The sequence below is a fragment of the Danio rerio genome, chromosome 11 (assembly GCF_049306965.1).
Source record: "Danio rerio strain Tuebingen ecotype United States chromosome 11, GRCz12tu, whole genome shotgun sequence".
Classification (NCBI taxonomy): domain Eukaryota; kingdom Metazoa; phylum Chordata; class Actinopteri; order Cypriniformes; family Danionidae; genus Danio; species Danio rerio.
In genome coordinates, this window is record NC_133186.1 from 13,801,178 (window position 1) to 13,827,475 (window position 26,298).

General features: G+C 36.3%; 1 protein-coding gene across 15 annotated transcripts in view; it reads right to left on the reverse strand.

Annotated features, from left to right (window-relative positions):
• Window positions 1-26,298, reverse strand: part of mast3b (microtubule associated serine/threonine kinase 3b) — a 74,391-nt gene that overhangs the window by 21,763 nt on the left and 26,330 nt on the right. For 8 of the 15 annotated variants that reach the window (XR_012387074.1, XM_073916550.1, XM_073916546.1 and 5 more), the window contains 8 exons: window positions 10,889-10,990; window positions 10,652-10,784; window positions 10,485-10,555; window positions 10,308-10,390; window positions 6,599-6,807; window positions 2,234-2,372; window positions 2,020-2,152; window positions 481-646 (listed from right to left, as the gene is read on the reverse strand). Coding sequence is in view for 14 of the 15 variants with exons in the window: in XM_073916550.1 (XP_073772651.1) it covers window positions 481-646; window positions 2,020-2,152; window positions 2,234-2,372; window positions 6,599-6,807; window positions 10,308-10,390; window positions 10,485-10,555; window positions 10,652-10,784; window positions 10,889-10,990 (1,036 nt within the window). In the remaining variant the exon portion in view is untranslated. Of the gene's footprint in view, window positions 1-480; window positions 647-2,019; window positions 2,153-2,233; window positions 2,373-6,598; window positions 6,808-10,307; window positions 10,394-10,484; window positions 10,556-10,651; window positions 10,785-10,888; window positions 10,991-26,298 lie in introns of all 15 variants that reach the window. The other 7 variants (XM_068224300.2, XM_005155958.6, XM_009305916.5 and 4 more) reach the window with 1 other exon arrangement.

The window sequence follows — 26,298 nt, forward strand, 5'->3', positions numbered from 1 at the left end:
AAGGACCAATCAGAAAGTGCATTTTCATGATGTCATCGTGTAGACTCCTTACAAATACATACTAATATACACTAAAGTATTTTGTTACAAAATATTAAGACATTTTTATCAACCCTATTAAATACAAATGACTAAATACTATTTTGTAATATGTATTTTAAATACATGTACCATAAATACTACCCATCCCTGATCGCAATGTTCACTAGTGAGATTGCAGAAAGAGAGAGAGGGGACTCTGAGAGCTGTCTCAGAGCAAAGCTAATTAATATTCACAGCTGTTCCAAATATGGTCAATTACAACCTTCTGCTTCATGGGGTATTTTATAGGGAAGTAAATGAACATATATAACGGTTTCTGTATTATTTTTGAACTTACCTAAGCCATATACCTAATATGTAGATTTCAGTAAACAATTGAACTTATTGAATCAATTCAGTATCTGGCACCTTTAAATAAGCACATACATCTAAACTCACCACTGACAACCTGCCCAAAAAGCTCTTCTGGTGTATCTCCAAAGAACGGAACACATCCCACAAGAAACTCATACAGGATGATTCCCATGGCCCACCAGTCCACTGGCTTTCCATAGCCCTGTCGAAGGATCACTTCTGGAGCAATGTACTCTGGAGTGCCACAAACCTGTAAACACAAATCAGAGAAAAAACTGATTGATTTAGAGAAAAAAAGAATTAAATTAGGATTAGTCAACCCCAAATTAACACTGTTCCAACCTCATTTGACTTTTATTTATCTTTATTTTTAACGAATTCTGAGCTTCTGAACTAAAACTCTGATGCTTCACAAATGTTAATAAATAGATAGCAAAATAATCCTTATTAAGCAGTTTGATCCAAATACTCTTAAAATACTATCAGTTTCTAAGACATTATTCACATTTTAACACTGATCAGCAAATGTTTATATTATTCACCTATATGTGACCATAGACAACAAAACCAATCTTATGCTGCAATAGCCAACAGTTAAAAAAACATATTGCATTGGTCAAAATTGTTGGTTTTTATCTTATTCCAGAAATAATTTAAATACCAAGTAAACAATCTTCTATGAATATTTCATGAATATATTGTAAATACAACAAAACTTGATTTTAGTTTTTAAAGGAGATTTCTCCTTATTAAAGCCCTCCAAATTCAGATTTTTAAATAGAGGCAAAACAAAATGATATAATAAAGCTTATTATATTTTTTTAAACATTGACATTTATGACTAGTGTTGTGATCTAGAGTCACATACAGTCATGGAGGCTAGCATGCTGGCTTGATGCACAAAACCTATTGAGATTCATTTGTCACATCAGCATGTTTGAACTTTCCACAAAAACCAGTTAGGTGTGTTCTTTCATGTCAAGCAGGTTTAGTTGAGCTTCTGTTGATGTTTGCTAATCAATGAGTGCATGCTGATAAAAGACTAACACACATCCATTTATTTTTTAAAGTGACACTTCAGAACTTCAGAACAACTGGACAATCTCTTTGTAAATGTTTTATGCCAGATTTTTGGGGAAATACTTTCAATGGAGGGACAGAAATCACTCAGATTTCATTAAATGTATCCCAATTTTTGTAACAACATCACAAGGTTTAAAAACAACATAAAACAACAAAATGAGATTCAGTAAATGATGATTATTTTTAAGTTTCAATGATCAAACTAATGCAAAATAATAATAAAAAAAAAACTGTCATAACTTGTTCAAACTGTATTGGCATTTCAAATGTATACGCTTTAAAAGATATACTAATTGTATTTAATTAACTAGAATGGAAATTCAATAGAACCTAATTGGAAAAACAAAAGTGGTATGGTTCATGTTGGTTTAAAATATTTTAGTTTGGCTCTAAAAAAAAAAAAAAGAGGAAGAAATGCATTTTGTAATAACTTAAAGAGGGAAAATATGATAAAAATGTATATTTTTGGGTGAACTATCCAAAAAGTTTCCATGAAAATTGAACAAATGTATTAAAGAGGTATTGTGCTGTGGCCCACACCTGCTTGTCGATAAACTCCCTGGTGTCCTTCTCAATGTGGCCCTCGTACAGATTGGTCGTCATATTCATAAGTCCGATTTTGGAAAGCCCGAAATCAGTAAGTTTAATGTGTCCCATTGAAGTAATCAAGAGGCTGTGAAGTGTAAACAGATCATTTAAAAACAGCTGAATTGAAAAATATTCACATAAATGGAGGGTTTATTTCTATTCTCACTTGTCTGGTTTGAGATCTCGGTGCACAATGCCGTAACTGTGAAGGTACTCCAACGCCAGAACAGTCTCTGCAAAATACATTCTAGTCATATCCACTGGAAGCGGACCCATGTTCTTCAGTAAAGTAGCACAGTCACCACCTGGAGAGAATTTTAAAATTTACATGCATATACATTATAAACACACTTTTTGCTCCTATTTGTCATGAGCTCACCTAAATTCAAAACAATTTCTATGTACACACAAGTTAATATATTCTAAATCTTTGTTGTGCCGAGATCACACTGCATGAGTTTCAATATCATCAGGCCGCTGTTGTTTTCATGCTGGGGTAGCATTCAGCTGCTACTGTTCACACTGCACAATGGATGAGCAACAGGACGATACACACTGCTTCATTGCACTGGAAACAAATCGCTCGCAATTCTATATGGCTCTGAACGTACTTAAGTGATAAGGAACTAAGACATATATCAAGTGTGAAACTGGAAATGCAATAAGTATTTTTAAAAATTTGAATATAGCCCTCTCGTTGGCTGCAAGTCTTTGCCGATGTGTTTTTCAGTCAGAACTCATTTCACAGAGCATGATTTTCACCAACAGGAACAGACATTTAGCGTTTTAATCTAGCAATTCTCTTAGTCATTGATAAGTCACAGTGCATTTTATCGCTGATGTGAACGAGCTTCAATTTGCCTTAAAGGGCCATGAAACCCCCTCGTTTCAGCAGGGTGTTTTCACACCTCTACTTTGGAAAAAGTCAGAAAAGTGGGCGTGTACAGCTCTGTTTAGGGGGGAGTGTCGGAGGAAGAAAAGTGGGATGCTGTGGGAGTGTCTATTTGGGCACGCGCGAGTTTCAGAGTCAAAATTCACACACACAGTAGAAAGTGATGGTGTTTAACCTACATGGACATCTGTAGTCGAATTATTTGCCAAATTATTAAATGGTGGACTTTAACTGCAGTTTGGCTCTTTCATTCAGGGAATTTATTCATGCCCCTCGCGACAAACGAGATATTTGATTCGAGGAGCTGCTCTAAGCGTGTATTTTTCATGCAATGTTTGATACTGCACGGCGAATGAGAGAAAAAAAAACCCCTCCGCTTTTCCCAGAAACTTAGTAAACACGGCAGGTAGTGTCAGAAAGCTGCGTGTGTTATTCCGGTCACTATATGCGGTAAAAACCCTACATGAGGTTAAAGTTTGGTTGTGGTGCTAACGTTTACACTCGGTGCAATAGTTTGTTAGATATGAACAAACTGAATAAACAAAGAGCACTGGTCACTCACTTACCAAATCTGTAGAGACAGGACAATCAACAGCAACTAGAGCCGCATCTTTATAAAGAGAAGACTACAAGCGAATCCGGATCTCAGTGTTTGCAGATGAGAACAGCTCTCAGGTAAACAATGTTCCTCTTTAGACACGTAAGTTATTGTTGTCGAGCGTCGCGTACACTGTAATCCACACGTGAGTCTGAGCTCTTACAGAGAGAAAATGAAAACGAAACTTAACTGCAGCAAACTATAAAAGCAACACTTCACGCTTGTTTTGCCAACACAACGTGGCATCTCTGCCGTCTAAACACTGTGACAGTAATGAATATTAATGAAGTTGCACAATAGAGCGCGCTGATTGGTTTGAACCAAGCCTTACTCATGCATTAATGCATCACACTGTAAGACGTAATAAGACACACTCTGGCACAGACGCCCAGTCTGCACGCTGGAATACAATGCTATTATGTCATGACCGTGACGCAGCTTCAAAAATTCGTTTCGAACCAGAAGTACGAATTTGCTTGAAATAACGCAAAAACAACCAATTTACACTTTTTAGTGAAATATAGGTGTCCTAATAGTGTTTTTAGCAGTGTGGGACACATATACGACTGTCAACAGCTCAAAAATGTGTTTTGGTGTTTCGTGACCCTTTAACCATAGTTTTTAGGCAATCGTCTAAATTCGTACAGTGTGAACTCTGCAACAGTGAGTGATTCTGATTTGTCAAGATAATTCATCCACCTCAGGTGTGGCAAGTCAAGATTTTGCTTTAGACGGGTCACAATAAAAGGTCACTTTAAAATGAGCAGTTTTATCACATAACCTAAAGCACAACATTTTTTTTACATAAGCAATTCATTTCTGCACAAATTGTGTCCATCTCAGTGACGCTCATCTGCATGCTTGCTGTTTTCAAGTTGTCAAGGGTCTTGACAAGCCGTGTCGAAAGTAAAAAAGGAAATGCGCACATTCAATGCAGCATGATAATGCACAGCCTCATTTTGCAAGGATCTGTACACAATTCCTGGAAGCTGAAATCATTCAAGTTCTCTTGCATGGTCACATATTTACTAGTTTGTCACCCACTAAGCATTCTTAGTATGCTCTGTATCAGCATACACAACAGTTTGTTTCAGTTACTACAAATATCCAGTAACTTCGCACCACCATTAGAGTGGACCAACATAGTCACAATCAACAACCTGCACATTTAAAGCTGTGGTCACACTGCCCTTTTCGCCCCATAGACTTCCATTTATACACAAGTGAATGGTTAAACCGGAAATGCAAGCTCGTGCAACAAGTTACGCAGCTCGCTGTGTTGCAAAGTTCAAGCATAATGACTACGTGAGACCAAACAGAAATCAAAACATGAACTCTGTGTACAGATGTTTTAAATATGGACCGGTCGGTCACTTTTTTAATCATCTTAGTTAATCCTGCCCTTTTTCACAGCGTCATACAACAGAATTTTGCATACTCAAACTCTAGTGTGCCCGTAGCATTAGAGTGACCATATATTGTGGTCAGCCGAAGACACTAGGGATGCACGATATATTGGCGACCATATCGTTATCGGTTGATAAATACTTTAAGAATATCGTTATCAATCCAATGTCTAAATTAGGCCGATATCTTTATTTTGTTTTAAACCACCTTAGGAAAAAAATATTACATGTGTAAACATTACAGCAGCGATGCACACGTGGGTTGTTTGTAATCTAATGATTATTTGTTATTATCAACACGTTGCTTGCCATGTGTTGTTGATGTAAGACTGTATTTAGTTTAATCAGAATATTCATAGATTATAATGAGCACGTTTGAGAGCTGTCACCGCACACACACACACACTGATCTGACAGTATTCACTGCAGCACAGGGGAGCAGTTCGCCCTCAACTCGTCGCCACAGTCTGTCTTTATTTTATGCTATGTGTTTGTCATAAAGTCATCTGTGTGCTCAACACTTTTTGTATCAAAATCTGACTTCGAGGGCAAATCTGTACTGAGTGAAACTCACAGCCGTTTATCATAAACTTTTCATTGATCATTAACAAACATAGAAGCATTTTCTGATTGACAAGCAGCACCTACATGTATTCAAAAGAATCTAAAATGCCAAATAGGATGAATCTATGCCGCATTTTTTAAAGTAAAACGTACCATCTGTATTTAGCTATTCGCTTGTACGGTGGCTCTGAACTGTCAAAAAAACTCTAAAAAAGGCTTTTATGGACATGACATATTTGTACATATGTACATCCCTATAACACATTTATTCAAGAACATTTGAGTTGGTTTCAGTCCTTAGCTCTTTCATTTTCATTTTATTTAAAATATATTTAACTTGCTTGTTGATTAAATCCCATTTTGTTATTTAAGCTATTTATTTTTATGCAACAGTCAAATTGCATGTTAATTTGTTATGAAAAAAAGCTAATAATTTATTTTTTGCATGCTGATTCATGTGAAATTGTGAATATAGGTCTATATAATCACCTTGTAATTTAGAAATTATAGCTTTTTTGCTTTGAGTAAGGACTATTCAGTTTATAAGAGCAGTTCAATCTTTTAGAAAGTTTGCTGTGTAAAAATAAAACATTTTGAAATATTTATAATTATCGGCCTATATATATATATATATATATATATATATATATATATATATATATATATATATATATATATCGGCCTCCAAGTCTGAAGAGTTATCAATTATCGATATCAGCCAAAAAATCCATATCGGTGTGGTTATGGATAAGACATGCCAGTGCAATAATCATGATTTCTCATCAGCATCTTGATATGCCATATCTGTGAGCTGGATAGATTACATCTGCAAAAGAAATTGCTCTTGAACACAGATTTAAACAAATGTATGGACAATATTTTAGGGAAATAGGTTTTTTGTGTATAAAAGTAAAGTTTTACACCTTTGTATTCACCAGAAAAAACAAAAACAAAAAAACATTGCATTCATATTTTTGTTGCGTGTATTAATAGTAATACATATTTAGTTAATTATTTTATAACTACACAATACTTTATTTTTATGTTACCCAAACATAATCATAAGATTACCTTCCACATACTCCATGACCATGCACAAATGTCTCCGTGTCTCGAAGGAGCAGAACATGCTGACCACAAACGGATTCTCTGCAAACGTCAGGATGTCTCTCTCCACAAACACCTGCTGGATCTGGTTCCGCAGTATTAGGTTTTGTCGGTTGATTTTTTTCATTGCAAATCGTTGGCGAGTTTCTTTATGCCTTACCAGATGCACAGCCCTGCAGGAGAGACAGAAAAAAAAGTATAACCAATAGATCTTCTAATACATTTATTTGAATATTTTTAGCTATACATATTAAAATGAAGTACAGAGTTATGGCCTAAGCACAAGTGGGTTTACAGTACGAAATTACATTTATTTAGTATATTTTATTGCTATATATCACCAAACTCAGATTTTTTTAACATTTCATTTAGATTTTTAATATATTACACTCTTTAGAACAGTCATCATTTCAGCAATTTGAGTTAACCCTTAAATATATATCTATATTAGGGATGTGCGGAGCAGCCGGTATTTGTATTTGTTGAGGGGGGAAAAGTATTTGTATTTGAGTAAAATTCAAAATGGCGCAAAAATACATATTTTTTCTATTACACTTCTAATTTACGTTATAGTGAAAGCATTGTTTAATTATACCCATTATATAAATTATAGATATGCAATATTGGCTGTTGTTTTTGAACATGTGATAAGAAATGTTATTGAAAAGAAAATAACATAGAAGCCTTTATCTCACCCATGGTTAAACCAACAACTAATAAAATACCATTGTGAATATTATGAACCCCACCACCACCGTTCTTGTTGAAGGACACTGAATAGACAGAATGAAAACAAATAATACTTCAAAAAACTGTTCTTCTTCTGAAAGAACTTCTTTCCAATGCACAGAATTCCAAAAACTAAAATTAACAAAATAAATCTAAATAAAACCCTGCCTGGGAGATCTGGCAGAACAAAAGTATTCTATATAATACTAAAAGATACAGCCCTGCTATTGTCATCTGCCTGCCACAAAACAGACACAAAGTTTGTTTGTTTGTTTGTTTGTTTTATGTTTGAAACTGACTTGCTGGGGCAGAATGTGGCTGTGTTGATGGTTTGGTGCTTGTGGAGGATTTAGCAGAGCATAGCTGTGCTGATTGAGGGGATTGATGCTTGTGGGGGGTTCACAGACAGTATCAGGAGAGGATGCTTTTAGTGCATGTGATAATACATTACATAGAAGGTTGCGCGGTGGCACAGTGAGTAGCACTGTCGCTTGACAGCAAGAAGGTTGCTGGTTCGAGCCCCGACTGGGTTCTCCCCATGTTGGCGTGGGTTTCCTCCGGGTGCTCCGGTTTTCACCACAGTCCAAACACATGCAATACAGGTGAATTGGGTAAGCTAAATTGTCCCTATTATATGTTTGTGAAAGAGAGTGTATGGATGTTTCCCAGTGCTGGGTAGCAGCTGGAAGGGCAGCCACTGCGTAAAACACATGCTGGATAAATTGGTGGTTCATTCCACTGTGGCAACCCCAGATTGATAAAAGGATTTAGCCGAAGAGAATTGAATGAAAGATTATGGATAGAAGATGTTGACAGATGTTTAATATCTCTGCCTCTGCTGATTCCACTTTTGCACACATTATACAGTATCACTTTGTTTTATCTGCAGCACCACTGACTGTAAAATGCTTCCACACAGAACCTGAAGGTTTTTTTTTTTTCTTTTGACTGGTGGAGGACCAAGAAATGGCTCAGCAGCAGTCTTTTTCACTCTTTTTCTGGGTGCCCAAATGTATTTGAGGAGTTTCAAATTAATAAAAAGTGACGGGAAGCTATGTTAAGGTTAACTAGCCTATAGCATATATCTTGCTGTCTGCAAAAGACAGTAATTTAGACTTATATTATTTATTTATATTATTTATAACTCCCATAAGTGGATACTATTCGACACAACTGCAAAAGCATCGTTTTAACCTTTATAAACGAACGTTAACGTTACTCTATCAACAGTCTATTGTCTAAATTACCGCGCAAACAGAGCTAACGTTGCGTAAACAGAGCACCCGGTTGCAGACGTCAATAATGCAGCGTAATAGAATATCCCGATCAAACTCCACTTCAACTCCGCTACAAGTTTATAAACTGCCTTTGGAACCCAATTAAGGTACAAAAATCTATTTAACAAAAATAGTGATGCAGTGGAGTATTTTTTTTGCTCAGCCAAGCCTTCTGTCTGTTGCTGTGGAGAAGCTTTTGCCAGACACCTTTTATCTCCACCCCGCCCTCCGACTACTGACTGAGGCCGTACTCACACTAGGTACAGTTGCCTCGAACCGGGCCAAAGCACGCTTGTCCCCCCTCCCGTCTCCCCCGACGGCCCGCGCTCACACCATATCGGGCCTCGGCACGCTTACGTCATCGCTGCTGCTCTGTTCAGTGAGAAGCACTCTCTATGGCAAGCCTTTTTAGCATTTAAATCTTTGTTCTGACTCCATAAATATATTAGAGATATCTCTAATTATATTTTGACTAGTCATAATTATAATTCCACTACTCAGAATGACAATTAGACATATCTGCAATTACAATTGTACTAGTACGAAATCAGATGAATTTTGACTAGTAACAATTGTAATTGATATCTCTGAGTTTTTACTAGTCATAATACATTTAGAGATATCTTTAATTCATCATATTTAGAGATATTTACAAATATATTTGAAGATATCTCTAATTAATTTACTAAAAGTCTAATTACAGTTGTAGATATCTTGAATTGGATTTTTGACTAGTCAAAATTCATTTGGAGATATCTCTAATTACAATTGTGACTAGTCAAAACTTATTTAGAGATATCTGCAAATATTTTTCAATGGAAGTCAATGGAGGAATATGACTAGTCAGTCATAATATATTTGCAAATATTTCCAATCTGACTAGTCGAATTATAATTATGACAAGTCAAAATATAATTAGAGATATCTCTAAATATATTTATGGATAGTCTGAACAAAATGCTAAAACGGCTTGCCATACGCTCTCACCCAGTAGCACAGTGGAGATTTCTCTAGTTATATCCTTTCAGTCATTTGTTATGCAGTGACATGCAGTCAAATATTTCGCCAAACAGTCCTTAGGGATGCGGTGACACGCAGTCAGATATTTTACCGGACAGATCCGCCACTTTTGGCGCGCATAAACAATCATAAAGCTCTGGTGCTGCAGGAATGAGGAGGTCTGCTGAAGGCGCGCAGCTGTCGTGCAGTGAGGGGTTTGCGTCTTTAATAACCTACGGCAGTTTGCGTTCACTGAACAGTAAGAATGATTAATAAATCCATATAAAGCAACCCCTTAAAAGTCACGTCTCGCTTTCAGTTTCGGGCTTTGGCGCGTTTTGCACTGAGCGTCTCTCTCTCTCTCTCTCTCACTCACTCACTCACGCGGGCATGCACTGTGGTCTCATGAGGAAACGCTGCTTTTTGATATAGTGTTTTTCTTGCTCCCGAATACAAATAATTTTTCAAGTATTTGTTCGAATCAAGTATTCGTAAAAACACACTATTCGTGCCTTTCCGAATACCGTATTCGGGTTCGGCTCCACCCTTAATCTATATATAAATGCTTGTAGGCTTTGCCAGCTGAGATTGTCCTTATAATAAAAATAATAATAATAATAATATTAATAATAATAATAATAAATATCATCATAACCTGCTTTGCTTACCCGTAAGCCCCATTACTGATGAGTTTTAAGGTCTCAAAATCACTCTCCAGTGGTTTTCTCCGTAGTGGTGTAGAAACTTTATTCTGCTTCAAGCAACAGGAAGGATGTATCATTAGTGACGTCTTAAAAACCTGGCAGAGTTATTCAATGCCCCAGATCTGTCTGTGATGCATTTACCTCTGCAGATTCTTGAGAATCAACCGTCAACGTGGGCCCAGAGTCAAACTGTTCCTCTAGTTGCACAACTTCTGTCAAAAGATATTAACGATAACAACGTTAGCCTAAAAAGAAACTGACAGGCGTTCAAAACAAAAACATCACCAGATAAATGACAGACAACAAACCATCAAGTGGATCCCAGTTGAGTCCAAGTTGACTGATAATATAGCGAGGAATGTCTGTTTTGATGCCCTGGCCAACTTTGGCATGACCTTCTGCAGCTTCTAGAAGATGGTAGAATTCTTCAGGGTCAAACTCCTACAGAGACACGACATTGACAATCAGGAGCACAGTTTGTGAAGTGTTGATCTGTTAGGAATATGACTCAAGGGCTGTGATTTAATGTAGGTGCAGAATCTGACCAGACATTCCAGCAGACGTGCAGGCCGAGAGATGATGATGAGGATCTTCTTGATCAGCTGAGTGATTATGGAGACCTCCTCACTTTCTGAACGATCCAGCGCCTGAGCAATGCAAACACACATGGACAAGGCAAGATTTTTCTTGATCTTATTATACAGTATATGAATACGCCTAAAAATATAAGACTAATTAATCGAAATAAATTCACAAACACAATTGTGCATAGCTTTCATGCAAATTTGCATCAAGACTTAGATGACAACACACACACTTAAAAGACTTGATTAAACATGTACACATAGACATCACCAACATTAGGGCTGTCCGATTTGGCCTGACATCTAAATCTTGATTAATTGAACATTTTAACTCGATTACAATTAATGCACGATTTTTTTATTTATTTTTTTATTTTTTGCCCTCATAGTTCACTGATAAGTTTTGTACAGTAATTATACTCATAGGTTACAAATGAGAGATTTTTGAATGAAAGGTGCATTACTTGGTTTTAAAATAATTAAAAGAAACACACTATCTACTATTTTAATTATTGAACATCAACGTTGAAAAACTGAAATTAAAACACACACTGCCAAAAACCAACAGTCACTTTTTTCTTATAAAAATATGAAAATATATTAAATTAATAAATTAATTAATTTCAATGTTTTCATATTAAAAGTAGAAAATAAGCAGTATCTCTTCTAAATAAAACAACATTATACAAATAATATGCTAAGCAGTGCATTTCTTTAATCTTCTGTAAACAAATCTTTTTATGTAAAAATAATTTTATTATAATGGAAAATATGCCGTCTCAAGTCATCTCTGGTGCAGCTTCCAATCATCTTCAATGTAGTGCAAACGTGTGACATGCAGATTCATTTTTGAGAGGTGCACAGGTATGCGGCTGCACAAAAGCCTGTGCCTGACCACACCCGTGCGTTCAATGCTGAAGTTTAAATCAGCCTTAACAGAGCGGGGTCAAGTTACTCCACACGCTGTAGGGAAAGTCATTGAAAAAACTGACCTGAAAAATGTTATATTATATGTTATATATGTTATATTATATGTTCAGAATATTGATTACTTCTCGATTATTTGTCCAGCCCTACTGCACGATATTGGGAAACACCGATATTGCAGTATTTTATTTTTCTGTGATATATATTGCAATATAAAATCGTTTGAATAGCTCTATTTGACAGTTTTCTGTGGAGTAGCAAAATAACCCTGTTTTCACTTTGATATCTACATATTTGGAACAAAACAAGACAAGTTTTTTTTTTTTTTTTTGCATAAATCCTACAAATTTTGTATAAATACAGTAATTACAAACAGTTTTGTAGACCAGAAGTCACCAATAATTCAGATTTAACACTGCATATATTGTGATGAGACAATTTCAGATGCACACATTGCGATATCGATGCTGAAACGATATACTGTGCAGCCCTAACCTATATACTATATAACTGCAGCTTAACTTTAACTAATCAACTAGTAACTAATAGCTTTTAACAGTTAAAGTTCACCGTGCACCTTTTGTTAAACTGCTTTGAAACAATAATTATTGTAAAATAATTACAAAAAAACTTGAATTGAACATCTTTTCTGGAAAGCACAGTTGTATGATCAGTAGTAAAATCACGTTGGCGTGGAAACTTAAAACATTTATGAGAAACAACCCAAGAAATCTTAGTTTTTACATATTTTACAATAAGAGCTTCTCAGCACACAAGCATTATGCAAAAAAAGAAAAAAAAAAGCACAGAATACAACAAACAAAAGATTTAATTGCATTTATTGATTCAGTGTGACTAATAATCAAAGCGACTATGAAATCATCTCACAGAATGATTTTTCAAATAAGAAATTTGACACTGTGGATCACTCAGTCCTCCTTTCGCAGTTGGCCCAGCAAGTTGGGTTTCAAGGGGCTGTGTTAAACTGGTCCTGTGGTGTGCCTCAGGAATCCATCTTGGGCCCTGTTTTGTTCTCTTTGTACATGCTGCCTTTAGGTTCACTTACTTTAAATCACAATGTCTCTTTTCATTTGTATGCTGATGATGTACAGCTTTATACTACTGTTACACCAAACCTTTTAGATTCACTTTGATTCTTTTAGCAAATGTTTGATTGCAAATGATTTTAAGAAATGGCTGTTACAAAATTTTCTCTGCCTAAATGAAGACAAAACCGAGTGTATTCTGTTTGACAATTCTAAGAGGTCAACCATTTCATCTCAGTTTCCTTGCTTCAGCCATATGGACAAAAACTTGACAGTGTTAGACTAGACAGTACTCTAAAATTTAATAAGCAGATTGATTCGGTGATTAAAGCAAGTTTTTTTCAGCTTTGCTGAAGTCTAAAGTCAAGCCCTTCCTGAGCAAGGCTGATCTTAAGAAAGCAATCCATGCTTTTTTAGTTTGCTTTTGGACTACTGTAATGCACTTTATGTTGGAGTTAACCAGTCATGTTTTCATTGTTTGGAGCTTGTGCAAAATGCTGCTGCTCGCATGTTAACTAAAAATTATAAAAGTGAACATATTACACCAATTCTCTACTCCCTTCACTGGCTCCCTGTTAAGTTTAGAATTGATTTTTAACTTTTGATGTTTGTTTTGAATGCCGTCAATGGTCTTGCTCCTACTTATTTATGCAAAATTTTGCACATTCACAAACCCAGTAGAGCTTTGTGATCTGCTAACCAACTTCTGATTAAAGTCCCTCAGTCAAGATACAAGCAGTGGGGTGACCACTCTTTTGCAGTTGCAGGTCCTAAACTCTGGAATACTCTTCCAAATGAGCTTCGTACAATCACTGTCCTGCCACTTTTTAAAGCCAAGCTTAAGACTCACTTGTTTAAACTGGCTTTTAATGCATAGCACTGACACTTGTATTGTGTTTTATTGATTTTATTGATCATTTTTGTATTGTTTTGCATCGTCTCCTTTTCAGTTGTATTGTATAATTTGCTTTTACTTGTGTAAAGCACTGTGGTCAACCTTGGTTGTAGAAAAGTGCCATATAAATAAAAGTTGATTGAAATGAATTGGTATAAAGCATTATATTGGTGGACAAATATAATGTATATTTATATTATCTAATATTTAAACTTTTAATATTATTATTTAAGATACATATCAGAGAACACTATTCTCTTATCTGTATTTTAAATATTAATAATGTTGCTGGGCGAAGCAGTTGGGCAGCAGGTAGTGCTGTCGCCCCACAGCAAGAAGATCGCTGGGTTGCTGGTTGTGTGGAGAGTTTTCTGTGAGGAGTTTGCATGTTCTCCCTGCATTCGCTTGGGTTTCCTCCGGGTGCTTAGGTTTCCCCCACAGTACAAAGACATGCGGTACAGGTGAATTGGGAAAGCTAAATTGGCTGTAGTGTATGAGTGTTTCTGTGAATGTGTGTGTGGATGCTTCCCAGAGATGGGTTGCGGCTGGAAGGGCATCCGCTGTGTAAAAACTTGCTGGATAAGTTGGCGGTTTGGCATCCTTTAGGGGGGATCGAGGATTAAAATTAGAAGTCAATCCCCCCTGACCCGCCTACAATTCACACCCCGAGTACGTCAATTATTTTGTACTGTGAAGTCCTATGACCTAGGACCTTGAAACAGACAGAAATATGACTGGATTGTGCTGCTTTTACGGCCCCTCACATGAATTGATCCACGCTGGCATTTCTCCCCCAGGGTTTTAGGCTTTGGAAAGGGAAAAAAAAATTCCACCACGCTGTCCAAACTTTTAGGATATCGGGTACCAGATTTGCACAATCCATATGCACAACGCTTTGGCTTGTTTTCCCCTCGCTCGAAAGCTTGACAGACCTCCCGCGCGTAGCTACAGTTGCTAAGCCACGACTGGTGTGTGGCAATTTTTTGGGTGTGGCTTAGCGAAGGGTCAATTAGACATACTACATCCTACATAAATCTAATCCATTGATTTAGAATTGTAATACATGTCTTGTACATCCTTTGTCTAGAAATATTCAGCATCCTAACACTTTGAAATGTCAACTAACATTATTAGACCGAAGGGGGGAATAAAATGTCAAATAAGCTTGAATTAAATATGAATTCATTTAATAAGGCTCACCATTTGAGCAACATGCTGTGCTAGTCAACAAACAGACTCAAGAACACTCTGTCTGTCCTGAACACTGGACAGTATTTGGCGAAGTGACTGGAATGTTATTTCTTGTTTGTGCAGGGGAATCTGCTAGCTCGTGGGATGTGGGAGTGGGAGGTAATGAGCTACTTATACTGTGGTGCTACAGGATCAAACCCTTCCCAGGCACTCGTGCAAATTTCAACTCTGTGTGCTCATCGAATCTAGATGTGACAAGCATTAGACTGCAAAACCGAAATATTCAGAGATTATATCCTAAACGCAATTGTCTGCGGTGGAGCACTTAAAAACGGTTTCATCTATCCTGAGCTGCTGTCTCCTCGCGTAAGCTTGTTTAGGACAAAAGCCGAGTAAACAAGGGATCATGCTCGGTCAGGCGACTCCTACGAAAAACTAAAATTACCGCATCTTAATGCATTTGATGAAGCTGAACAAAGCAAAGGAGACGTGCTATCAAATCAGCATTAAACAGCCTGCTAGCATGAGAAGATGCATGATTCATGTTTCACAGACAGCCAAGTGCCACTGGTAGAGGGGTTTGAAGGAAACATGGATGCTTCTAACTTGACACAAACCGTCACATCAAAACAATGAAGCGTTTCCTTTTTTAGCACTGCAGCCGACGAGTCTCTCTCCATCAGAAGCAGATGGCAGCTCAGACTCGACTGTGACTTGTGGCCCTGCAGCAAGGAGCTTTTTAATGATGCCCAGCTTCTGTTTGTCCTCACTGTTTACATTAGCAAAATATGCTTGGTCAAAGTTTTACAATCTATTTATGATAGTGCTAATCTTTGATGGTGTAATTATTATGCGAGAAACCAAAAAACGAGTTCTATGGGATATTATAAAAATATTAATACAATACATAAACGCATTAAGGCTACTTTGCTTTTTAAAACAACAACAGTAGTGAAGTCTGAAAATATGGATTTCTTTCTGGCAGTTAAACCAGAAAATAAATATTAACCAGTAAAATGTATAATTATGTATGTATTTTTAAATTAATTACCTCACTGAATACAAGACTTTTTATTCATCTTCTGGCTTCTTCTTCTGGCTTCTACTTCAGGCTGTGACGTTTATAATGCAATTTACATAAAGAAGGCAAAACATGGATTTGTGCCAAACTTGAGGTACGTGAGCCTCTGGTTTGTTTGTACAGCTCATTTCCATTTACAACATTTAGTTTTGCTTTAAGTGAGTTTAAGCTTAGAAAAGAAAAGCTTAGAAAAAAGTTGTGTTGCTGTATGAATACTAAAAAATACTGTTATTTTCATTCCTGTTTGTTCCAAATACTACATTTTTATTTAGACATTATTAAATATGTTTTGTTTTATTTACTGGGATTATGCATTCTTTTCACATGGATTGAAACCTAACACAATGTTGACCCAGTGTGACTTTACAGTGGTAACTTTTTTTTTTGAAAATTGTAAATACAAATGAAACCAATACAATATAACTAAATTAAATATAATCAACAATTACAAAATCAGTATATATAAAATATAATTAAAAGTAAAACAGAAAAAAAATATTTTATACAAGTAATTATTTTGTAGTAAAATTTAGAATTATAATTGGGTATTACGAATGGTTCAAAATGATAACACAACTTAATTTCAAAATGGTGGGCAGGTGGCCCAGCCCACCCTGGAAAAATGGACATTAGCAGTTTGGGCATGACCCAAGGAACATTTGAGGATTTTCTGAAATACTTTTAATAATTTAAGCACCGATTCAAATGATTCAAAAGAGAATTTTTGATATCTCCAGAGCCATAGATGGCACTATGCCAGCATTGACGTGTGGTAATGAAGTATATAAAAGAATTTTATTTCAAATGATTCAAGTTTGAAAGCTGTTTAACCAATTTCAGGTCAATCCTGTTGAGTTTGAAACATCATAACATTTGAACAAATTTGCATATAAAAAATCTGTCATCTGTACGGCTCAGTCCAAAGATCCAAAAGATCTGAGGCAAATTTGGTACGAATTGGTTCAGTTTAGTAGGATTAGCAGTGAAAAAAATGTAATAAAGTATTTTTCAAAATGGCTGCTAATAGGTGGAATCTTTAAGTTCAAGAGTTATTAGATATTTTCACTAATAAATATAAAACTAAAGTAATTATTCAAAGTTTGCAGTTGTCACTTCAGATCAACGATTTGTTTCAAGTCACCTCGTGACCAATCAAATTCTCTCTAGTATCTGACATGCCCCGCCCTCTTCAAAATGCTTCTCATTTGCTGCACTCGACCTCAATCATTCTTACAGGCAGAGCTAAGCGAAACACTATTGGCTGCTTTTTAAAAAGGAAAAGAGCTACTATTTATATATCCGTCCCTCTCTTTATGTTTCAGTGGAGGTTACATCAAACATCGAATAAAAAAAATGCACATTTCAAAGTACTTTATGGAACTTTGATGTATGGTGTCAAATGTATTCAACATTAGCAGAGGAATCAGATGTAAAAAAATTTGGTAACACTTTATTATGATGGTCCATTTGGGTATTAGAAGACTGTCTGCTTAATATCTGTTGATACTGACATTTAACAGTCCTTTAACAGACATTTAACTGAAACTTTTTAAGTACATGTCAACTAACACTAACTCTAACTCCAACTTAACAGTCTATTTATAATCTGATGAAAATTAGTTGTCATGTAGATGCAATGTAACTTAAATTCAACAAACGGACCATCAAAATAAAGTGCGAACATTTTTATTTTTCTAGATCAAGTGACTAAGTTTAAGTGGTCATGACCGTCCTACAAGAGTGCCAAACTTGATAATTTTCCTACCAAGAAGTATTTAAAGAATACTAATAATTAACTTCAATGCTTGGCGCCCCCGCGACAAACTCAGAGGTACTTCATAATGTCCATTTCTTGCAGAATTCTCTGCATAATTATTGTTTGCACATCACTAATGCAACATGTCATAATTAGATTTATGTTTAGTTCGATTATGACTTTAGTTGGATTAGGGCAATCAAAAATAGCTGTTTACATGGTAGACTCTAAACCAGAGTATTGTCTTAATCATAATAAAATTTGTGTATTAGTGCGCATGTAAACATAGCTAATGTCTCAGAAGACATTTTTTATTGAAACACTCTAGTAATTTTAACAAAAAAATTTTAAGAATCCCGTGTGTATTAAACATTATTCATCATCGCAGCTTTTTTCATGTGCTCAAACTTGTTTCCAGGAGTGTTAGTTAAAATTGCTGCACACTCGCCTCTCAGAAATCCTGTATATTTCAACCAATCACAGCAGGACTTGAATCAGCTGAAGTGTTTCCAGAAAAGTGTGCCATATGCACCAGACGTTTAGCCATAGGTCTGTGGGCAGTGCTTGTTGGTGATTACATTTATTAAAATATACTGTGTACCATTTAACTTTGTTAATTTTTAAAAATTATATCCTCCAACATTCATCCTTGATCTTACATCGGCAACATATCAATCTAACAATATAAAATAGACAACTACAGTCAAAATAAAGCACCAAAGACCATTCAATTACAGAAGGCAGAAAGAAAATGACAAAGTAACAGAACAGACAAGTAACGCAACCCCATCCCAACCAGAAAAAAACTGAATAGGACTATCAATCCCAACAGGTTGATGGCTGAACATTTAAAGCTGTTAAACTGCAAGATGACTGCAGCATCAGGAGCCCTGCGCTTGGCACCGCTGACTAAGGGAAGTGGGAAACACTTTAATAGCCTTATCTATGAGCACGACATCCAGTGCACAGCAGCGATCTGACAGTGCAGAGTCTTGCCTGGGGTTGTCTGAACGCTACATACAGGGTGGGCGTAAGTGTTGCTATGGAAACTAACACCCCGTAGTTGCAAAAGATGAGCACGGAGCTTGAACAGAGAGATCTATATTCCTAATCAAAAGCTCTGCTGCAGGGTACGCATGCATTTATATACAAAATGGCACGCGCAACTGCATATGCATGCGAACGCTCACATGTATGTAAATGTACGCACACGACGCTAACTCTTAGATCGTGGAAGGTATTTTTAAAAAATCAGAGATTATTTATTGGAGTAAAAACACCCTGAGGAATATGGCACATTTCACACTCTCTATAGGGGAAGTGGTCACAGTTTCTGCAACATTTCTGGCCCCTTAAAATCAGCGGCAGAACATCTGCAGCACACCAACAACACCGGTGACAGAAACCAACTGTGCCCTAATGTCACCGACAGCCTGATATTTCTGGCAGAGCCCAACCATCGCATCTAAGACCACCTGCTGGCTTTGGCATAATCAGAAAAGAACAGGATTACCAAGATGACACTCACACTCACAAAAGCAGCAGTATATAGCTTAGAACTGTTTGACAAAGTGAGGAAACTTCTCACAAACAAAGTAAAATGTAATTTAACCTCAGTGCCCGGGCATAAAAATTATACTGCATGTCAAAGTCTATTTAATATTTGAATGCCACCATTACTAAAGCTGTGGTCAACGATACTCAGGCCAAATCAAATTTATTTGGCTGCTCCAATGATAACACAAATGTTGACACACAAATGATAAACTACAGAACATCTCACAATCCAATAAAACAAAAAAGTGCTTCATGGGTAATTAAGGCGTTGGCGCTCTTTGGATATGGGATTCAAAAAGAAAAACTAAGAAATCATAAGTAGGGTTGGGCACTGAAACACGGTGCTATACCGTTGTAACCGTTATGTACTGGATCAAATCAGCATATGAATTTCGGTGCCTAATTTCGGTGCCACTGGTGCTGCGACAAGGACATAAGAAGCTTTAAGGGATGCATCAAAGGCACACGCAAGTACGCGTTGTCACATCATCTCTAAATATTTATTTCTAAACAACTTTGAGGAATACGGAAAGGCGATGTCAGGCGTTTGTTCTTGTTGCTTAGGGAATGGACGGACGCATGCAACGCACGCAGTACAGCGAATTTGATGAGCTAGAGAGACTCTCTTCAGATCGGCGCGCATGATCGCGTTCATCAAACTTGCTTGAACTAAGCGTTCTAAAGCGTATTTTACAAGCAAGGACTCTGACACAGCGACGTAAAAGATGCTTTACAAAACTTGCGTGTAATGGGAAACACGTCAAACTTGTTTTTTGGCACATTTGAGGGCTCAAAGACAGAGAAAGAGGAAGTCTTTGACATAATCTGGCACTTTCAATGAGTACGTGGACACTAATGCTCTTATTTTAATATGATTGAGACAATACTCTGATTAAAAGTCTAGATTACCATGTAAACAGTGATTTTTGATAACATTAAAAGGACCACAGACACCAGCGTCGCGAAATGCTGAGGTTTTTTCTTTCCATTTAACTTGTGGTATCAAATTCCATTTAAAGAGCACTCTTCCACGAGTCCCCGTGTCAACAAGCTTGGCCCCCTAAATTTGGACACGTATTTTTGTGTCAAAACGCCACAGGGAAGCGAGATCAGCCATCGGTGGCAGACTGCAGAGATATGACTGAGGCCTCTCTCTGCACACTCTAGGTGTCACGAGCACTCGCTGTCTCGGGCACTCGCTCTCTCTGTCAGTGACAGTGCTGCGCCCATTAGCCTAGTTCCCTGCATTCGTCAGAGGTTGACGCCCAAATTGACACAGGTAATAGCGATTTTAACACTTTTAATATAGGAAGTCCGTGGCTATGCAGAGACCATTATCAATTAGAAATCTAGTGTACATAGTTTTATGTTAGGAAATGCAGTCTTGAATTTACAAACAGTCGGCAAGTACCAAAGAACAGATGTAACACAATGATCAAATGAAGTTTTCAGTCATGCTCATGTAAGTCATTTTCAACTCATTTAGTTTTGCATAACAACATAATAGTTTAACTAACTCATTTGTAATATCTACTTTTATCTACCCCATAGTGACAGTTAGTAGATAACATTTTACTAGTTATTTTGCAAGACAGTTGTATTCAGACAAAGTTCCTTTATGTATTTACGTCTTTTTTCAGTTTAAAGTGTAATTTAAATACTTAATCAGGTAACTACGAAAGTTAAAATAATTAGTCAAATTATTTTGGAACTGATTTGTTGTGTATATCAAAAATATACAGTAAATATTTCTTAAGGAGGCTAATAATACTGACCTTAATTTTTTTAAAGAAAAAAAAAAACTGATTTTATTCAAGAAATAAACAATAAGAAATACAACTTATGACTCCAGAATAATTATTTTTTAGGAAACACTGAAAATTAAGAAACATAATTTCAAATGAATGGGAGGGCAAAAGAAATTGATTTCAACTGTAGGCTTATCTGTTAAAGTTTACAGGTGCAACAATGTGCCTTGATGTACTTGAATGTTAGAAATGTGTTTTCCTACACCAGTACAAATTTACTTGTCAAATAAATAAACAAGAAAGATTATTTTGAGTTCAAGTTATCTAATTATCGTTTATGAAGACTGCAGAGAGAGGCATGAAAAAAATGACTTAAGTATTTTGTGATATATGGTAAAATGTACCCTCCAAAAGTACAAGGAGTTCAGTATTTTTATGACAGCCTTTCCACAGGTTAGTAGTAAGCTAATGTAATTTCATAATTGAACAAATGATCAAAGGAAATGTATTAATGTAATTCAAATATATAAAATATGAATTGATGTCTACTTTATACTTAAGTGATATTTTTCTAATAAAATATATATTTTTAAGATTTTGTCAAAAAAAATTTCTAGAGTTGTCCACCATAATTTTGTGGCTCAAAAGTATCAGTTCAAGCACCGTTTTGGCTTGGGTATCATTTTAAAAAGTATCGATTTAGCACAGGCATCGAAATAAACCCAAACGATACCCAACCCTAATCATTAGTCCAAGGCACAATAGTGCTCTTTTTAAAAATAACAGCCATGTGAATAAAAGATTTTGGATTTTTTTTTCGATAAATACTTTAAGTGTCTTTGACTTACAATTTTATTGTTTATAATGCATATTTGTTTTGTGATGACAGTGTTTCGATACTAGCATCAAGCTTCTCTCACCATAAAACTTATTTAGCTAGAATGTGAAATTTTACTGCTAGACAAGATTGTTTACACTGAGAGCACTTTGATGAATGATTTTTAAAAAATGTCTCCCCTGGAAGAAATGTAATTGATCAGGTATTGGACTGAAAAATCAGATTTAATGTTTTAAATGTACAATTTGAAGTGTTGTTTTGTCTTATTGAATTGTTATTCAACATAATATTACTTCTTATTGAAGTTGATGTTATAACATAATATGTTTATATTGATCTTGCCATGAAAAAGCCATAAGTTACTGAAGTAGGAATAAATAAGAAAAAAAAAACTAGTTTTCATGCAAGCAGGATTTGTTTAACATTAGCAAATTTCCCAACTCCTACTCATAAGCAGCAAAAATTATTTTCATAGTTTCGCTTCTCTCAAATGTAACAACTTGTGATGACTAGTGTCTGATCAGATTCTTTCTTTAATGAAGTTACATGGCACACTAATGAAGGCAAACTTAAATGAATAAAAGCTTCAGAATTGTGCTTAGCACAGCAACCTTTTTTTTATTTATTAGATTTTTTTTCTTAACTTTTGACTGTCAAAAAACATTTAACTGTCAAATCAAAGATATGTGGTAAGATCAATATAGAAGAAGAAAAACAAAACAGGAACTTGTGTAACAAAAATGCCCCATCTAGACCTTCATGACTGTTTTAAAGAGCTCCTATAGGTCATATTTTGGTTTCTAGGGGTCTCCAACAACATGCTGATATGCGTGCAAGGTCAAAAAAACTATTTCATTGTCTTAAAATATGCATTTATTTTTACCCAATTATCCCAGCGACTCCCATATGAATCTTTGGGATTCATTTGTTCCCAAACCTCTCCATAGCGCAAAGCTAATCTGCGGTGATTGGTCAGATGACCCAGTCTGTTGCGATTGGTTAACTGCGTACAGCACGAGACAGAGAGAAAAGCCCACCACGGCTATAAAACAGCAACCAGAAAATATGCGAGAACCCAATGCAGGAATGCAATAAATCAATGCAGTTAAAAGCAAGCATATTGCTCTACTCTTAAAAGTAACCCCAAGTAATAAGAATGAGACACATTCAGTATTAATCCACGTAGTTGCAAAAGTTGAACTATTTTGAAAATTGACCTCATCGCGTGTGCGTATTTATGGCTGATGGTGGCCGCAGCAAAGGCAAACAGCAAAGTATTACCAGTTCAGAAACACACTTAAAAATCAGTAAAGGAAGAAGCACATGTCACATTTTTAAAATGGGCTGCGTCCAAAACCACCTACTACTTAGTAGGTACTGCATTTGAATTTAAAAAGTACTACTCGGCCATTAGAAAAGTACATTCTATACCATGTTCAGTCTAAAAACAGCCGCTATAGTTATGAGGTGACGTGCGTCTGTCTGTTCAATACTGCGCAAGCTGCAGAGGCTGCGCAGAGCGCGAGTTACCACATGAGAGTGGTGCGGACAGCCGAAAACATTTAGATATGTTTTGTATAAAATGCCTCTCACTGTTATTGTTAATAGGGATACAACGATTAGCTGATTTCACTATTAACTGCTCTTTAATTTGTCACAGTTAATGAATCGTAAAGGTTTCTCTAAGCCACATTTCTGTTGCACGGAAAAGTTATGACAAGCTGTCACCTGTGTGCTAGTTTAAAGTTCCAAGTAGGCTATGTACACCGAGGCTAATACGCACGCACACCAGATTAACAATAGCAACGGCCGTTCCCATATCACGTCTTTTCTGTTTGCAAGTTTATTATTGCTAATGCAAGTATGACAATATGCGCGCACAAGCGAAGCAACGTCTCTCCGGGCGCATGCAGTAGAAAACATCTCACGGTGAGAGTTGTGCGTGCCTTTCAGTGCAGTGTAAAAAAAAAAAAAAAGATATGTTAGACAAATTATTATTAAAATGATTATGTATGTATAAACGCAGATGGCAACAACAGTTCATCTAAATGGCTACTTACCCAATATAAAACTTGAATTTACATTAGACGTGATAACCGTGGAACCATGATTCAGACTATAATTATCAACCAAAATCTATAATTGTTGCATCCCTAATTGTTATGCAGTTTAAAACATAACATATGAATAAGGGTGTCACGATCCTCCAAATCCTCGATTCGATTACATTTTCGTTTCTGAAGGCACGATTCGATTCGATTTTCGATTATGAATAATTAATAAATTAATGACCAATTAATTATTTGTAGCCTACCGTTTAAACTACCTGACCTGCTTGGTCTTTGTTTTACCCATAAACAAATCATACAGTAAATGAATAAAGGCAAGATACACACATAATTACCACCTGTCAATCACTTTTTCTGCGGGACTCGGGAATAGGCAGTGATCGGTGTCGTTTATATATATATATATATATATATATATATATATATATATATATATATATATATATATATATATATATATATATATATATATATATATATATATATATATATATGGCGTCGGTAAAAAAAGACGCACAACCAACAGGAACCAGCCAACAGTATCTGAGGTGTTCGCTAAAATGACTAAGAACAAGTGAGTGAAAGATTGAAGCAGTCCTCTGACTGCCTGGACCTGCTGTCTCGAGCGCAAGGCTGTATGTGCGTCTGTGTCTGAGTGGTCACGTGATGTGCATTTTCAGAGGTAGAGAGGAAGGAGGGCTGCTCAGATATGCCACACGCCACTGTGGATGTCAAATCGTTGTCGTTCTAAAATGCCATTTAAAAACAAAGAGTGTAAACAGGGCCTGAGTGTGTACTTTTCGCTAGCGGATTTGCAACGGGGGCGGGCGGAGGATCGTGATGCCGGTGTTGTCTATCGGACGAACCGTACGTAATACGTACATAGCAGAGCTTGCGAAACTGTGTTTTTTTTTTGTCGACAACACGAACGTTGTCAACATAACTCACTGGAAATCCAAAATGCTTACACACCGGCGACTTCATTGAAAGAAGGAGAGGGTTTAAGTTCTGTCGACGGGTCTCCTGCTTCTGCAGTTTAACAAGCACTTCAAAAAGCCTGTTTTTTTCCCGCTTGGCAAGCCAAGCTGACGTGACATGTGGGCGTGGCAGCATCGACGATTCTATTTTTTGATTCGCTAATCGAAATTGAGCATAAATTTCGATCGATTTCGATTAAAAATCAAAATCGTGACACCCTTACATATGAATGTGTCTGAATGTAGAAAAAGCCATACTTCAAGAATGAACTGCTTTTGTTGTGCTCTGAAATACAACATTTGAATGTTTATTTAAAAAAAAATTATAAAGAATAATTAGAAAATAATCTGTTTAAATTATGTTGTTTTAAAATACAATATATTCACATTTTAATGTAGAAAAAGCCAAAGTGGGTGTCTTTATGAGCACAAATACAGCATATATTCAGTTGTGTCATCACTCATATAGCAACTTTTATCTCTCCGGCCCTTCGTTTGGGATGCTTTTCATGAACCGGTCCCCATGACAAACTAATTGAATAGCCCTGTTCTATACAGTATGAATGTGAAAAGTATGAATGGAATTCGGACATACAACAGCTGCCATTTTGTCATGGTCACGTGACATACCAGCGTCAGTTGCGTTGCTTCACTTCCTTTCATGAATTCTTTCGCGGGGCATCATGGGATAGCATAGTATGCATGGAATGTGCACCCCAGAAACTCGCCGGAAGTAGTAAGTCATCCCGGTACTTCTCGCATACTGATTTTCGAATTCTATGAATTCGGAAATACTACTCGGCTCGCATTCTGATTTTAGCGTACTACATAGTATGGAAGTATGCGATTTCGGACACAGCCTTGGTTTTGGACACAATATGCAAACAGCCTTATACAGATTTAACCTGAGAGATACAGTACAAGCACTGATCTATAATAGATACGTGATTACAAGCCGTGCGGGGTGATTACGCACACAATTAAACACATTTGGCAAACTACACAAAATGAGCCAACAATAATAACGACACTTGCATGTTATGATCCTGAGGAAAAGAAAACTGGTCCATATCCATATAAACTTTGATACAATGAAACAAAAGATCCGAACCCAACTCGATTCATTTATTTGACTCAAATATTTAGCTAAAGAATCAATAGTTTTAAACAAGCTGCACTTTTAGATTTAAACCTCAGCTGGATGTTATCCTTCACTTAGAGCTGTGTTACATACTCCATGGAAGGTCATTTTCAAAAACCCACAATAGAGGCTCTTTAAAGTTAAG